Source organism: Gobio gobio (genome assembly GCF_949357685.1).
Source record: "Gobio gobio genome assembly, chromosome: 8".
NCBI lineage: Eukaryota > Metazoa > Chordata > Actinopteri > Cypriniformes > Gobionidae > Gobio > Gobio gobio.
In genome coordinates this window covers 4,834,005-4,850,839 of record NC_137114.1, presented here as the reverse complement: position 1 = coordinate 4,850,839, position 16,835 = coordinate 4,834,005, and the positions used below count along the sequence as shown (strand labels likewise).

At 45.6% G+C, this 16,835-nt stretch overlaps 1 protein-coding gene across 1 annotated transcript in view; it reads left to right on the top strand.

Annotated features, from left to right (window-relative positions):
• Positions 1-383: 383 nt before the first annotated feature.
• schip1 (schwannomin interacting protein 1) overlaps positions 384-16,835 on the top strand; it is a 74,495-nt gene continuing 58,043 nt past the window's right edge. Inside the window, exons 1-2 of the mRNA XM_079824387.1 lie at positions 384-687; positions 7,675-8,298. Coding sequence (XP_079680513.1) covers positions 682-687; positions 7,675-8,298 — 630 coding nt within the window. The 5' untranslated portion in view covers positions 384-681. The remainder of the gene's footprint in view (positions 688-7,674; positions 8,299-16,835) is intronic.

Here is a 16,835-nt window from a genome sequence, read left to right as displayed (position 1 = left end):
TTTTATGCCAAAAATCATTAGGATATTAAGATCATGTTCCATGAAGATATTTTGTAAATGTCCTACTGTAAATATATCATAAATGTATTATTAGTAGTAATATGCACTGCTAAGGACTTCATTTGTTCAACTTCAAAGGAGATTTTCTCAATATTTCGATTTTTTACACCCTCAGATTCCAGATTTTCAAACATTGTCCTAACAAACCACACATCAATGGAAGGCTTATTTATTCAGCTTTCATGATGTATACATCTCAGTAAAAGGACTCTTATGACTGGTTTAGTGGTCCAGGGTCACATATTTGGGCAGTGTATTCGTGTGCAGTGTTTTGGGGTGACCTGCATGGATTTTGGGCATCACATTGAGCGTTGTTGAATAGTAAGCGACAGGCGGGCATAGCGCGCTTTGGGCATGCAGCGCAAGCGCACACGCACTCGGTCACAGATGCTGTCTATCTAGGCAGCTCAGTAGGTGTTGAGACAGCTCCTCAGAGGGAGGGTTTGTGTTATCTCGTCTGGCCGCTGGAGAGCCGCCGGGGTGTTTAGAAGCAGCGGAGATCCGCCATGACTTACACCGCGGACGGTCTCCGCTCTCGCGCGTCTGGAGTAACCTCGAGCCGGTTTCCGCCGTCCTGCCACACAAACATGTCCTGAGACTGAGGAAGAGCCGGCAGAGAAGATGACCGTAAGTTCCGCTCCTAATGCTCGTGTGCTGCTCTTGAGGGATTCACCTCGGCTCGTTGGTGATTTCATTGAAATATGAGGAAGAATCGGAGAGTTTGAGCCGGTTCCAGTGAGTGAAGCCTAAATCTGCGCTCGCTCCTGTGAGATGTGTCTTGTGCTTTAACGGGAGGGTGTGAGGGCTGTTTTAGAAACATGACATCATTTCACACTGACTGGTCATTTCTAAAACATTGCCTTTGGTCAGACGAGCGCTACTTTAATGCCGACTGGATTTAAAGAAGAGCACTGTTAGTGATAGCACTGTCATTAAACGCGCGCGCATCTGTGTGATCATGATATATGAGTGAAATGAATTACATCAATGCATGGGCATCATTACAGAACTCAATGACTCCAGTGAAAGGGGCTGAATGTTGTACCGCGCCCGTGTGTAACCACCACAGCTGTTTCTAAAACAATTATGTTCGCGTTCAATCACTGTAAACATTCGCGTAAATCAGAGAATAAAACACAACGAACGGAGAGCGCGCGCGTTAAAAGCATTAGTGTTAAAAGGCCGGTGTCTCGTGAGATTAAAGCTCTGATCTCGACAAATCACGCGAGGACTCATAATGTCTTAAGTGTTGATGTAAGGGCATTTATTTTATCATTCATAAAGCTTCATAATGGGCAGGGTTTGATAGATGAACGATGTGTTGTACATGATGCTGTTCAACATTTCATTCAGAGGCTTGATGTGTTCAGAATGGTATATTAGGATTTTCTTATAATATTGTACTAATATATACACACACACGCTTTTGATTGTTGTCAATTTTGGTAACACTTTATTTTACAGTGTATTTTACTTGTTACATCAGTGACCCTGGAGCACAAAACCAGTCATGCGTCTCACGGGCTTATCTGTGGCAATAGCCAACATCCATTTTTCTTTAATGCCAAAAATCATTAGGATATTAAGATCATGTTCCATGAAGATATACATTTCCTACTGTAAATATATCATAAATGTATTATTAGTAGTAATATGCATTGCTAAGGACTTCATTTGGAGAACTTTAAAGGAGATTTCCTCAATATTTAGATTTTTTTGCACCCTCAGATTACAGATTTTAGTTGCATCTCAGCCAAATATTGTCCTAACAAACCACACATCAATGGAGAGATTATTTATTCAGCTTTCAGGTGAGGTACACATCTAAATTTGGAAAAAATGGACCCTTATTACTGGTTTTGTGGTCCAGGCATCCACACATGTTAAATGTACTTATCATAGTAATGACAGTAAATTATGCATATGGAACTTATCCTCAGCCAAACAAAATGCTGTTACACTTTATTTTTCAGTGTCATTGTCACACGTTACGTGTACTTACTGTAAATTAGGCAGTAAATTATGCATAATTACATGCAACTAATCCTCAACCAAATTACTCTGTACTTATTTGTATGATTACACCTTAAAATAAAGTGTAACATCTTGTTTAAAACCACCTTAAATAATACAAACACATACAAAAAAACAACCATCACATTACGATTGCACACAATAAAAACACACTGATGTACAATAACACACACAGAGTCACTAAATGATGTCGATTTGTGTTGTCACATGGACAGAAATGATGGTGACAGATCATGTCCTTCTGACTTATCTCCAGTCTCCACCCATTTTATTTTATGGTGTTTCGATGAAACAGCCGTTCCTGCATCAGCCCATAGTATCTTCACAGCCTTCCCATTATTTCTCTATTAACTATCACACATTTGGCTGATCCGTAGTCATTGTGTGTGTGTGAACAGAGCACATACTGTACCTCAACTTTCCATTCATAAATTCAGTGGCTTATTGTATTGTTTTGTATTTTTCAGTTGTGTAATAATGCTCCATATAGCTGGTCTGAAGGAGTTTTATTCTCGATTGTTTGGCATTGAAAGTCAAAGCCCACACATCCTGTACAGGTGAAGGGTCACTCAGAGAGGTTGGTCAGGAAGCCGTGGGTTCAGGAAGGAAGTCCCGTGTGGCGTCAGCTGTTTTTGTGTGTTCGCTCTTGGGGGCCAAACACAGTCCATACAAAACGTAAGGACTGTTTCCCTCTGAAATTGGTTCATTTGATTTATTGGCATGACTGTTTATGTACTGTAAAATAAAATAATAGCAATAGCGCCCCCTAGCTCCATAACTGAGTGAGATTTGGCATGTGTCCTCAGATGCCCCTGTTCTACTGGAGATTCGAACCCCATAAGAGCTGAACTAACACCTTACTGAGAACACAACCTAACACAAACAAAGACAGGGCATTGTGGCCTTATACATGTATGGATATAATATAGTGTTATATTACCATTTAATAACATATTTTAACAGTAATTTAACTCAAACAAGGGCATTTCTAGAATCAATTCACACATGATCTCTGTAAATAACAGCATGTTTTATGATATAAACAGTAATAATAAATGAAATTAGCCACATGTGTTGCATTAAAGTGTAACTTACATTTATGCACTTTTTATCCAAAGTAACTCAAGATACACATTTGAGCAGTAGTTGCTTCCCCTGGGAATCAAATCCATGACCTTGGCATTGTTAGCGTCATGCTCTACCTTCATTAATTAACTAACTTTATTCAAACTAGTAGTTTTGTGCTATCAGCCTTGCCAGATTCAGTAGTTGTTGTTCCTCTGTTTAGGTTATCACACCCCTCGCCTTCCTGCTTTGAAGGTGTAATGAGGCCAGTGTTATGGGAAGAAGGAGGCGGGAACCGACGAACGTTCACACACTTTTAATCAAATAAAACAAACAAAACACAAAGTATCACGGACGACTGCCGCACACACATCACCACTTCCCGCTCTCACGGTCCCTCTGCCTCGCTGCTTGCCACATACACACATACCCTCCTTCCTCCTGGGTTTTCGGCACCAATTAAACAAGGTTCGTTGTTATAGGAAGAAGGAGGCGGGAACCGGCGAACGTTCACACACTTTTAATCAAATAAAACAAACAAAATGCAAAGTTAAAACAGCAGCCCCTCACGGGCGACTGCCGCACACACACATCACAAAACGTAAATAAAACACAACTTAAAATCCAGGCCTGGTCCTCTCTCGTCCTTCACTGTCGTCGCTCCTCCTTTTATGCGCCCGAGCCCCTCCATGAGACACGAGGCCGGTGCATTATCACTCACGACTGGCCTCGTCCCGCTCTCACGGTCCCTCGCCCTCGCTGCTTGCCACAGAGGGTGTTTCAGCCAAGATCCGTCCGTTTCAGCAATGGAAAAAGATGGAATGACTCCAGATCTGATCAGACTCCTGCACCAATACCTTGTCAGTGGAAAAGGACCAAGACTGTCCTGGTGTCTATTATAAATGATTACCCATAGAAATGATTATGGGTCATGACTAGGCAATCTCAAATCTACCAAACCATCTGATGAATCAAAGACCCTGGTTTTAAGATGTGTTGTGGATGATCGGCTCAGAAGTGGCTGTCTTTAAAAAGCGGTGTAAATGGGGTCTGAATCGCTTTGAGTTTGTCCACTTTCAACCACTTCCAGAGGTAGTTGAAAACGCTCATGTGGTCAAATGCACTCGAACAGCCACTGAAAACTGTCTACTCTCCTCCTACTGACCTAATGCGGAAACATTACGGGACGTGTGCTAGCCAGACGGGATTTAAACTTCATCGGCTGAAGACCCAAGCTGCTCTCTGTATGTTTTTCCCTTGTCTCCGTTCGTGCTCATATGTAAATTGCTTGAGCTTATTTTGTCCATTAGATCGAGAGATCTGAAAAAGCCCATACATTTACCCACCCATAGACTGAAGAAATCAGGACAGAAGTGGCTGAAAGTGGACAAAAGAGACGGATTAAAACACCAGGTGTAAACGGGAATGTGTCTTCCTCATCGACTTGTGATCCGATCCACCAAAACGTTAAATCTTAATGCTTAAAAAGTTGGGTAACTTTTTGTCAGGAGTGTCTCTGATCTGAGTTTGAAAAATGTTACATGACTGAAAATTCAAAAAGGCTGAATCAGGCTCTTGATTCAGGGCCGTGTCCCAAATGGCGCTCTACTCCTCACTTTGTCTGCTGTGGAGCCAGCATCAGTACAGCTCATACAGGACACATAGCGGCCACAAAGCTAAAATAACAAATGGGACACACTGCGGTCTGGCAGATTCATGGGCATTACGTACATGGCCCCCGCTTCAGTTGGGACAGGGCTAAGGATTCTAGCCTTTATTTATGATTGAGAGGACAAAAGCAAAAAGGCAAATGTATTGATTATAGCAGTGTTTCCCAACCCTGTTCCTGGAGGCACATTAACTGTTGCAAATCAACACACCAAAATCAACTCATCAGCTCGTTAGTAGAGACTCCAAGACCTGAAATATATGGGTCAGATAAGGGAGACATCCAAAATGTGCACTGCTGTGTGCCTTCAGGAACAGGGTTGGGGAACACTGGATTATAGCACCACCATGAGGCCAATTGTCATACAATTTGGTGCACGGCCTCTTGTAGACACTTTGCATGTACAGTATTTACCAAATTTCATGTTGGTCAAATGGACTCGAACAGCCACTAAAAGACCGTCTACTCTCCTCCTACTGACCTAACGCTTAAACATTATGGAAAGCACACTAGCCAGACGGGATTTAAACTTTGTCATCTGGAGACCCAAGCTGCTCTCTGTATGTTTTTCCCTTGTCTCCGTTCGCGTTCATATGTAAATTGCGTGAGGTTATTTTGTCCATTAGATCGAGAGATCTGAGAAAGCCCATACATTTACCCGCCCATAGACTGAAGAAATCAGGACAGAAGTGCCTGTTGGCAAATGACTACAGCTCTGCAGTTACACTCTTAAAACTAAAGGTTCTTTAATGGCATTGATGTTCTATGAAGAACATTTAACATTGAACCTTTCCATTCAACATGAAATGGTTATTTTAAGAAATGTTCATTGAAAGGTTCTTTGTGGAACCAAAAGGGTTCTTCAATGGCAGGGCTTTCCAAACCTGTCCAAACCGTGGAGGACCCCAAGCTCTGCACATTTTAGCTGTGTTTGAAATGGCCCCCATCCCTTCATTCACTTTTTCCTACTTTACTCCACTAATACAGTCCACTTGAAGGAGTGAATGAAAACGAGTGAGTGAATTCGGACACTCCAGAAGGGCTGCCGCTTTTGCATAGTTTGTGCGGTTTAATAATCATGTTAGACATAGCAAACTGGCAGCTCCAGTAGTGATGAAAAGATTTATCTTGAACTCTGTCATGAAAACTAAACCTTGGATGGATGGATGGATGGGTTGGTGGGTGGGTGGGTTTTAGGATGGTGGATGGATGGATGGATGATGGATGGGTGGATGGATGATTGATGGGTGGATGTATGGGTGGGTGGGCTTATGGATGGGTGGATGGATGATTGATGGGTGGATGTATGGGTGGGTGGGCTTATGGATGAGTGGATGGATGGTTTGGTGGGTTTTAGGATGGTGGATGGATGATGGATTGATGGGTGGATGGATGGGTGGATGAATGGGTGGGTGGATGATGGATGGATGGATGGATGGATGATGGGTGGATGGATGTATGGATGATGGATGGGTGGATGGATGGGTGGGCTTATGGATGAGTGGATTGATGGGTGGATGAGTGGGTTATTGGGTGGGTGGGTGGATGATGGGTGGATGATGGGTGGATGATGGATGGATGGATGGGTGGATGGGTGATGGATTGATGAGTGGGGGGATGGATGGGTGGATGAGTGGGTGGGTGGATGGATGAATGGATGGATGAGTGGATGGATGGGTGAGTGGATGGATGGATGAGTGGATGGATGAGTGGGTGGGTGGATGGATGAATGGATGGATGAGTGGATGGATTGATGAGTGGATGGATTGATGGGTGGATGGATTGATGAGTGGATGGATGAGTGGGTGGATGGATTGATGAGTGGATGGATTGATGGGTGGATGGATTGATGAGTGGATGGATTGATGAGTGGATGGATGAGTGGGTGGATGGATGGATGGATGGATGGATGAATGGATGGATTGATGAGTGGATGGATTGATGGGTGGATGAGTGGGTGGGTGGATGGATGAATGGATGGATGAGTGGATGGATGAGTGGGTGGGTGGATGGATGGATGAATGGATGGATGAGTGGATGGATTGATGAGTGGATGGATTGATGGGTGGATGAGTGAGTGGATGGATGGATGAGTGGATGGATGAGTGGGTTGGTGGATGGATGAATGGATGGATGAGTGGATGGATTGATGAGTGGATGGATTGATGGGTGGATGGATTGATGAGTGGATGGATTGATGGGTGGATGGATTGATGAGTGGATGGATTGATGAGTGGATGGATGAGTGGGTGGATGGATGGATGGATGGATGAATGGATGGATGAGTGGATGGATTGATGAGTGGATGGATTGATGGGTGGATGGATGGATCACCATCCATGGATGAAACACAGAAATTATTTTGGCATGATCATGATAGTGCATTATGGGTATTCTCTAGCCGTTGAGCATACATGTACGTTTGTACACTTATTATCACGGTGCATTATGGGATTGATAAGCCATCTCTTCTATTGAGGGGCATTGCTGTGAAACCCCTTTATTTTTCAGAGTTACTAATAAAGATGTACATTTTCTTTCAGTGGTGCTTCCTAGTGGATGGATGTGCATGTAAGAGTACTGGGTTGAATTTGGGTCCGCGTCACCAAAATTGATGATATCCGTGATGTACAGTCTCAACGACCAAAATATTGAAGCACATTGATATTATTCTGCTGTATAGACACACTTTGACTAGTGAAAATGCTGATCAAAGCAAGGGGTTTGGAATTTGGCTGTAACGTATGCATGCACTTGATCTTTCTTTATAATAATTTTGAAAAATGACACAAAGTTGCATGTTTTCCCAAGTATATGCCCAGTAATGTGTTGTGTCTGTGTCTCAGGATTACCGGGAGGATGGCATGGATCTGGGCAGCGATACTTCCAGTCGCTCCAGCTCTGAGTCAAACTCCAACAAGGTGACGCCATGTTCCGAGTACAAGTCCTCTCCCAGTCTGGAGCTGGCCGGACTGGAGGACTATGAGGAGGACGAGGACTACCAGCAGTACAAGAAGAGCGTGCTGGTGGACTGGGAGAGGGAGTACGGTGGGGACTGTGCAGACAACCAGCATCAGGACTTCAGCCAGACCGACTCAGTTAACAGCCGCAGCCTGGCGGAGGAGCTCCAGAGCGTCAAAGCGCCCGCTGCCCCTCTCGCAGGTCATGCCGCCACCTCCTTGCCCGAGGAACTAAAGCAGAACGGCAACGCCATCGTGCCCTGCGACCACCCCCTGTCGCCCTGCGAGGGGAAGACTTTGGGCAAAGCCAGCCACGAGAGCGCCGTCGCAGGACGTGAAGCTGCTGAGGTTGGAGGTGGGATCGGGCTGGGACGATACAGGGAAGAATGTGTGGAGGAAAGCCCACTTCCAGCCATGGACTGGGCGGCTCTGGAAAGACACTTGGCGGGCCTGCAATTCAGAGAGCAACAGAACCACAACCACCGCCTGATCCGGACCAACTCCACCAACGTGAGTCCACATGTGTCATTAAAGAGCATGCCAAGTTCATGATCTATTCTGGTTCACATTTACTGAAGAGTTTCAATGCTTTCAGTACAGGGGTGCCCAGTCCTGTCCCTGGAGATCTACCTTCCTGCAAAGCTCAGCTCCAACCCTGATCAAACACAACTGAAGCGGCTAATCGAGGGTGTTTACACGACTATGACGTACTAAATGGATCAGGGTTGGATGTGAACTCTGCAGGAACAGGATCGGGGTCATGCTGTTTGAGTTTGTGATTTCTAATAAACCAATAGAAGGAGTGTTTAGGAAACCTGTTTTCATTATTTTGCCATTCTGTTTGGTGCTGCTGGTGGAGCAGAAATGATGCTTCTCACTGGTCCTTTATTGATCGTTTTGGGGCGTAATTCAGTCTGAATTTGGGTGATTTTCACTTTATCATGTCTAGGTTACATTTCACTCAAAGTAATTGTAATGCAGTATATGTGACTGTAGTGAAGTAGAGTGAGGGGTGATGGTGACACGGTCTGCTCGCTACAGATCCGAGCTGCTAATCCAAATAATGTTGGTTTATTAGCACACTTTGACTAGTGGAGATCATTGTGTACTATGCCTGGTTTAGTACACTCTCAGAAAAAAAGGTACAGTGGAGGTACAATGTTGTTCCTTGGGGAACAAAGCGTATAACTGTACCTTTAAAGGTACACAGGGTACAGTATTGGTCCTTAGGGTACAGTTATACCTTTGGTTTCCTCTACTTAGAGCAGAAGTTCGGCTCCAACCCTGAAAGACGTCTACAGAAGCTCTTATTGAGAATGAACAGTGGTTTAGATGATAATGTTTTATTGAACATGTTTGGTTGCCATTATGGAGATCAGTGTTAGTTTGACTCTTGACTTTTTATGTGAGTTTGTGGTTTTTGTTACAGTGTTAACAAAACACATAATCTGCTCAAATCAAAAATGTTTGACTAAACTCATCGCTGACTAAAAATATTAATAAATAATATTCACCAACAATACTTTCTTGCCACAGATCAGACATTCTGAATTCTGATTTGTAAATACATTCTAGGGGGAAATAAGTTTAGACGCACACAGATATCCAGAGTCAGCATAAGAATCTCAACAATGGTGACATACTCAATGCTGCAATGCATGCTGGGAGCCATGAGTTTTATACTGTGGTGGCTTAGTAGGGTTGTAGCTAAACTCTGCAGGACATCAGCTCTCTAGGACCGAACTTGCCTACCCCTGACTTAGAGGTGCAAAAATGTACCCTTAAGGGTTCCACCCCAGTGACGGACAAGTGTACCTTAAAAGGTACAATTTTGTACTCTATTTTTAAGAGTGTATATATTGAAATGTACATTGGGTTCATACATCCCGCTGAATGAGGATCCAAAATTATGGTTAAAAAAATATGGATGCGTGTCAGACCCGAATCGGTGTCTCTTCGATCTGTGCTGGCACAAGAACATCTGAAATGATAAAAATTGAATTAAAAATGTACCCTTATGACTGGTTTTGTGGTCCAGGGTCACATATAGACACAGAGCTTGTGCTTTACTATTGCTGTAGTGGCAGTGAGTAGCGACCATCTTAACTACATGATAGTATGTGTTTGATTTAACACAGGCAAACTCAATCTAATGGGCTATGAAGTGGCAATCTGTACTCTGCTTTTATGCTTTTATAACATTTATTGTCACATATGCAGTTTCATTATGAATATAATAGAATGGACTTGGATTATCCCTGCAAAGGATTGGAAAATGGATGGATAGATGATCATATTTTAGTATACATTGATAATCCATCTAGATAAATAATTAAAATAGTGTGTTTAATTCAGATCAGAATCAGGTTTTGTTTTATGTTTTTCCGCTTCACTTCATTCAATAATTAAAGCGTGTGACTGCAGTTATAAGGTTAACCCTAAAATGATCATTCTGCCATTATTTACTCACTTTCATGTCATTCCAAACTTGTACGACTTTGATTTCTTCTGCGGGACACAAAAGAAGATGTTTTGTCCATACAATACAAAAAAACTCAACATTTTCAATGGAAGAAAACACTTCAGTGGTAAACTGCTGCTCATAACAGTGCTTATAAAAAAACAGTGTGTGTGTCTGTGTGTGTGTGAGTGTGTGTGTGTGTGTGTGTGGTGTGAGCTCAACAGATGGCGCTGCTGTAGCGTGTGATTAAATGATCAGAAGCTGGCTTCAATGGGAACCAACGGCTGAAGGTCCAGATCAATGCAGTTTCAGAGGAAGGGCTTCAGAGGCTCTGACCGATCTCAGACGAGGAATAGAGTCTGATCTAGACAAACCATCGCCACATTTACAACACAAACACACATTTATACACTTTTTAACCTCAAATGCTTGACTTCAGTGTTGTTCTTCTTCACTGGGTATGACGTCATCACGTTGGAAAGGTCACACAGGTGGAAGTGCCGACCCAGTGCCGAAAAACTCCATCTCATCATTGTTTTACCTTTATTTTTGTAAAGGGCGTTTCTTTAGTTGGTTGGTTTAGTTTTGTTGCTTGCCATTGAAGTTCATTATGTGGAGAAAAATCCTGGAATGTTTTCCTCAAAAAACTTGAACATCTTGGATGTCTCTCTGTAGGTGCACTGCACTCGCAACCAAATCAATCAATCAAACATAACAGCCAATCAGAAGAGAGTGTGGGCGGAGTCTCTCTGTAGGTGCACTGCACTCGCAACCAAATCAATCAATCAAACATAACAGCCAATCAGAAGAGAGTGTGGGCGGAGTCTCTCTGTAGGTGCACTGCACTCGCAACCAAATCAATCAATCAAACATAACAGCCAATCAGAAGAGAGTGTGGGCGGATGTCTCTCTGTAGGTGCACTGCACTCGCAACCAAATCAATCAATCAAACATAACAGCCAATCAGAAGAGAGTGTGGGCGGAGTCTCTCTGTAGGTGCACTGCACTCGCAACCAAATCAATCAATCAAACATAACAGCCAATCAGAAGAGAGTGTGGGCGGAGTCTCTCTGTAGGTGCACTGCACTCGCAACCAAATCAATCAATCAAACATAACAGCCAATCAGAAGGGAGTGTGGGCGGAGTCTCTCTGTAGGTGCACTGCACTCGCAACCAAATCAATCAATCAAACATAACAGCCAATCAGAAGAGAGTGTGGGCGGAGTCTCTCTGCAGGTGCACTGCACTCGCAACCAAATCAATCAATCAAACATAACAGCCAATCAGAAGAGTGTGTGGGCGGAGTCTCTCTGTAGGTGCACTGCACTCGCAACCAAATCAATCAATCAAACATAACAGCCAATCAGAAGAGAGTGTGGGCGGAGTCTCTCTGTAGGTGCACTGCACTCGCAACCAAATCAATCAATCAAACATAACAGCCTATCAGAAGAGAGTGTGGGCGGCGTCTCTCTGCAGGTGCACTGCACTCGCAACCAAATCAATCAATCAAACATAACCGCCAATCAGAAGAGTGTGTGGGCGGAGTCTCGCTGCAGGTGCACTGCACACGCAACCAAATCAATCACAAGTCACAGCCAATCAGAAGAGAGTGTGGGCGGAGTCTCGCTGCAGGTGCACTGCACACGCAACCAAATCAATCACAAATCACAGCCAATCAGAAGAGTGTGTGGGCGGAGTCTCGCTGCAGGTGCACTGCACACGCAACCAAATCAATCACAAATCACAGCCAATCAGAAGAGAGTGTGGGCGGAGTCTCGCTGCAGGTGCACTGCACACGCAACCAAATCAATCACAAATCACAGCCAATCAGAAGAGCGTGTGGGCGGAGTCTCTCTGCAGGTGCACTGCACTCGCAACCAAATCAATCACAAATCACAGCCAATCAGAAGAGCGTGTGGGCGGAGTCTCTCTGCAGGTGCACTGCACTCGCAATCAAATCATTCACAAATCACAGCCAATCAGAAGAGCCTGTGGGTGGAGTCTCTCTGCAGGTGCACTGCACTCACAACCAAATCAATCACAAATCACAGCCAATCAGAAGAGTGTGTGGGCGGAGTCTCTCTGTAGGTGCACTGCACTCACAACCAAATCAATCACAAATCACAGCCAATCAGAAGAGTGTGTGGGCGGAGTCTCTCTGCAGGTGCACTGCACTCGCAACCAAATCAATCACAAATCACAGCCAATCAGAAGAGCCTGTGGGTGGAGTCTCTCTGCAGGTGCACTGCACTCACAACCAAATCAATCACAAATCACAGCCAATCAGAAGAGTGTGTGGGCGGAGTCTCTCTGCAGGTGCACTGCACTCGCAACCAAATCAATCAATCAAACATAACAGCCAATCAGAAGAGTGTGTGGGCGGAGTCTCTCTGCAGGTGCACTGCACTCGCAACCAAATCAATCAAAAATCACAGCCAATCAGAAGAGTGTGTGGGCGGAGTCTCTCTGTAGGTGCACTGCACACGCAACAAAATCAATCACAAATCACAGCCAATCAGAAGAGAGTGTGGGCGGAGTCTCGCTGCAGGTGCACTGCACACGCAACCAAATCAATCACAAATCACAGCCAATCAGAAGAGCGTGTGGGCGGAGTCTCTCTGCAGGTGCACTGCACTCGCAACCAAATCAATCACAAATCACAGCCAATCAGAAGAGCGTGTGGGCGGAGTCTCTCTGCAGGTGCACTGCACACGCAACCAAATCAATCACAAATCACAGCCAATCAGAAGAGCGTGTGGGCGGAGTCTCTCTGCAGGTGCACTGCACTCACAACCAAATCAATCACAAATCACAGCCAATCAGAAGAGTGTGTGGGCGGAGTCTCTCTACAGGTGCACTGCACTCGCAACCAAATCAATCACAAATCACAGCCAATCAGAAGAGCCTGTGGGCGGAGTCTCTCTTTAGGTGCACTGCACACGCAACCAAATCAATCAATCAAACATAACCGCCAATCAGAAGAGAGTGTGGGCGGAGTCTCTCTGCAGGTGCACTGCACTCGCAACCAAATCAATCAATCAAACATAACCGCCAATCAGAAGAGAGTGTGGGCGGCGTCTCTCTGCAGGTGCACTGCACTCGCAACCAAATCAATCAATCAAACATAACAGCCAATCAGAAGAGTGTGTGGGCGGAGTCTCGCTGCAGGTGCACTGCACACGTAACCAAATCAATCACAAATCACAGCCAATCAGAAGAGCCTGTGGGCGGAGTCTCGCTGCAGGTGCACTGCACATGCAACCAAATCAATCACAAATCACAGCCAATCAGAAGAGTGTGTGGGCGGAGTCTCTCTGCAGGTGCACTGCACACGCAACCAAATCAATCAAACATAACAGCCAATCAGAAGAGTGTGTGGGCGGAGTCTCTCTTTAGGTGCACTGCACTCGCAACCAAATCAATCAATCAAACATAACCGCCAATCAGAAGAGAGTGTGGGCGGAGTCTCTCTGCAGGTGCACTGCACTCGCAACCAAATCAATCAATCAAACATAACAGCCAATCAGAAGAGTGTGTGGGCGGAGTCTCTCTGTAGGTGCACTGCACTCGCAACCAAATCAATCAATCAAACATAACCGCCAATCAGAAGAGAGTGTGGGCGGAGTCTCTCTGCAGGTGCACTGCACTCGCAACCAAATCAATCAATCAAACATAACCGCCAATCAGAAGAGAGTGTGGGCGGAGTCTCTCTGCAGGTGCACTGCACTCGCAACCAAATCAATCAATCAAACATAACAGCCAATCAGAAGAGTGTGTGGGCGGAGTCTCTCTGTAGGTGCACTGCACTCGCAACCAAATCAATCAATCAAACATAACAGCCAATCAGAAGAGAGTGTGGGCGGAGTCTCTCTGTAGGTGCACTGCACTCGCAACCAAATCAATCAATCAAACATAACAGCCTATCAGAAGAGAGTGTGGGCGGCGTCTCTCTGCAGGTGCACTGCACTCGCAACCAAATCAATCAATCAAACATAACCGCCAATCAGAAGAGTGTGTGGGCGGAGTCTCGCTGCAGGTGCACTGCACACGCAACCAAATCAATCACAAGTCACAGCCAATCAGAAGAGAGTGTGGGCGGAGTCTCGCTGCAGGTGCACTGCACACGCAACCAAATCAATCACAAATCACAGCCAATCAGAAGAGCGTGTGGGCGGAGTCTCGCTGCAGGTGCACTGCACACGCAACCAAATCAATCACAAATCACAGCCAATCAGAAGAGAGTGTGGGCGGAGTCTCGCTGCAGGTGCACTGCACACGCAACCAAATCAATCACAAATCACAGCCAATCAGAAGAGCGTGTGGGCGGAGTCTCTCTGCAGGTGCACTGCACTCGCAACCAAATCAATCACAAATCACAGCCAATCAGAAGAGCGTGTGGGCGGAGTCTCTCTGCAGGTGCACTGCACTCGCAATCAAATCATTCACAAATCACAGCCAATCAGAAGAGCCTGTGGGTGGAGTCTCTCTGCAGGTGCACTGCACTCACAACCAAATCAATCACAAATCACAGCCAATCAGAAGAGTGTGTGGGCGGAGTCTCTCTGTAGGTGCACTGCACTCACAACCAAATCAATCACAAATCACAGCCAATCAGAAGAGTGTGTGGGCGGAGTCTCTCTGCAGGTGCACTGCACTCGCAACCAAATCAATCACAAATCACAGCCAATCAGAAGAGCCTGTGGGTGGAGTCTCTCTGCAGGTGCACTGCACTCACAACCAAATCAATCACAAATCACAGCCAATCAGAAGAGTGTGTGGGCGGAGTCTCTCTGCAGGTGCACTGCACTCGCAACCAAATCAATCAATCAAACATAACAGCCAATCAGAAGAGTGTGTGGGCGGAGTCTCTCTGCAGGTGCACTGCACTCGCAACCAAATCAATCAAAAATCACAGCCAATCAGAAGAGTGTGTGGGCGGAGTCTCTCTGTAGGTGCACTGCACACGCAACAAAATCAATCACAAATCACAGCCAATCAGAAGAGAGTGTGGGCGGAGTCTCGCTGCAGGTGCACTGCACACGCAACCAAATCAATCACAAATCACAGCCAATCAGAAGAGCGTGTGGGCGGAGTCTCTCTGCAGGTGCACTGCACTCGCAACCAAATCAATCACAAATCACAGCCAATCAGAAGAGCGTGTGGGCGGAGTCTCTCTGCAGGTGCACTGCACACGCAACCAAATCAATCACAAATCACAGCCAATCAGAAGAGCGTGTGGGCGGAGTCTCTCTGCAGGTGCACTGCACTCACAACCAAATCAATCACAAATCACAGCCAATCAGAAGAGTGTGTGGGCGGAGTCTCTCTGCAGGTGCACTGCACTCGCAACCAAATCAATCACAAATCACAGCCAATCAGAAGAGCCTGTGGGCGGAGTCTCTCTGCAGGTGCACTGCACTCACAACCAAATCAATCACAAATCACAGCCAATCAGAAGAGTGTGTGGGCGGAGTCTCTCTGCAGGTGCACTGCACTCGCAACCAAATCAATCAATCAAACATAACCGCCAATCAGAAGAGAGTGTGGGCGGAGTCTCTCTGCAGGTGCACTGCACTCGCAACCAAATCAATCAATCAAACATAACCGCCAATCAGAAGAGAGTGTGGGCGGCGTCTCTCTGCAGGTGCACTGCACTCGCAACCAAATCAATCAATCAAACATAACAGCCAATCAGAAGAGTGTGTGGGCGGAGTCTCGCTGCAGGTGCACTGCACACGCAACCAAATCAATCACAAATCACAGCCAATCAGAAGAGCCTGTGGGCGGAGTCTCGCTGCAGGTGCACTGCACATGCAACCAAATCAATCACAAATCACAGCCAATCAGAAGAGTGTGTGGGCGGAGTCTCTCTGCAGGTGCACTGCACACGCAACCAAATCAATCAAACATAACAGCCAATCAGAAGAGTGTGTGGGCGGAGTCTCTCTTTAGGTGCACTGCACTCGCAACCAAATCAATCAATCAAACATAACCGCCAATCAGAAGAGAGTGTGGGCGGAGTCTCTCTGCAGGTGCACTGCACTCGCAACCAAATCAATCAATCAAACATAACAGCCAATCAGAAGAGTGTGTGGGCGGAGTCTCTCTGTAGGTGCACTGCACTCGCAACCAAATCAATCAATCAAACATAACCGCCAATCAGAAGAGAGTGTGGGCGGAGTCTCTCTGCAGGTGCACTGCACTCGCAACCAAATCAATCAATCAAACATAACAGCCAATCAGAAGAGTGTGTGGGCGGAGTCTCTCTGTAGGTGCACTGCACTCGCAACCAAATCAATCAATCAAACATAACCGCCAATCAGAAGAGAGTGTGGGCGGCGTCTCTCTGCAGGTGCACTGCACTCGCAACCAAATCAATCAATCAAACATAACAGCCAATCAGAAGAGTGTGTGGGCGGAGTCTCTCTGCAGGTGCACTGCACTCGCAACCAAATCAATCACAAATCACAGCCAATCAGAAGAGCGTGTGGGCGGAGTCTCTCTGCAGGTGCACTGCACTCGCAATCAAATCATTCACAAATCACAGCCAATCAGAAGAGCCTGTGGGTGGAGTCTCTCTGCAGGT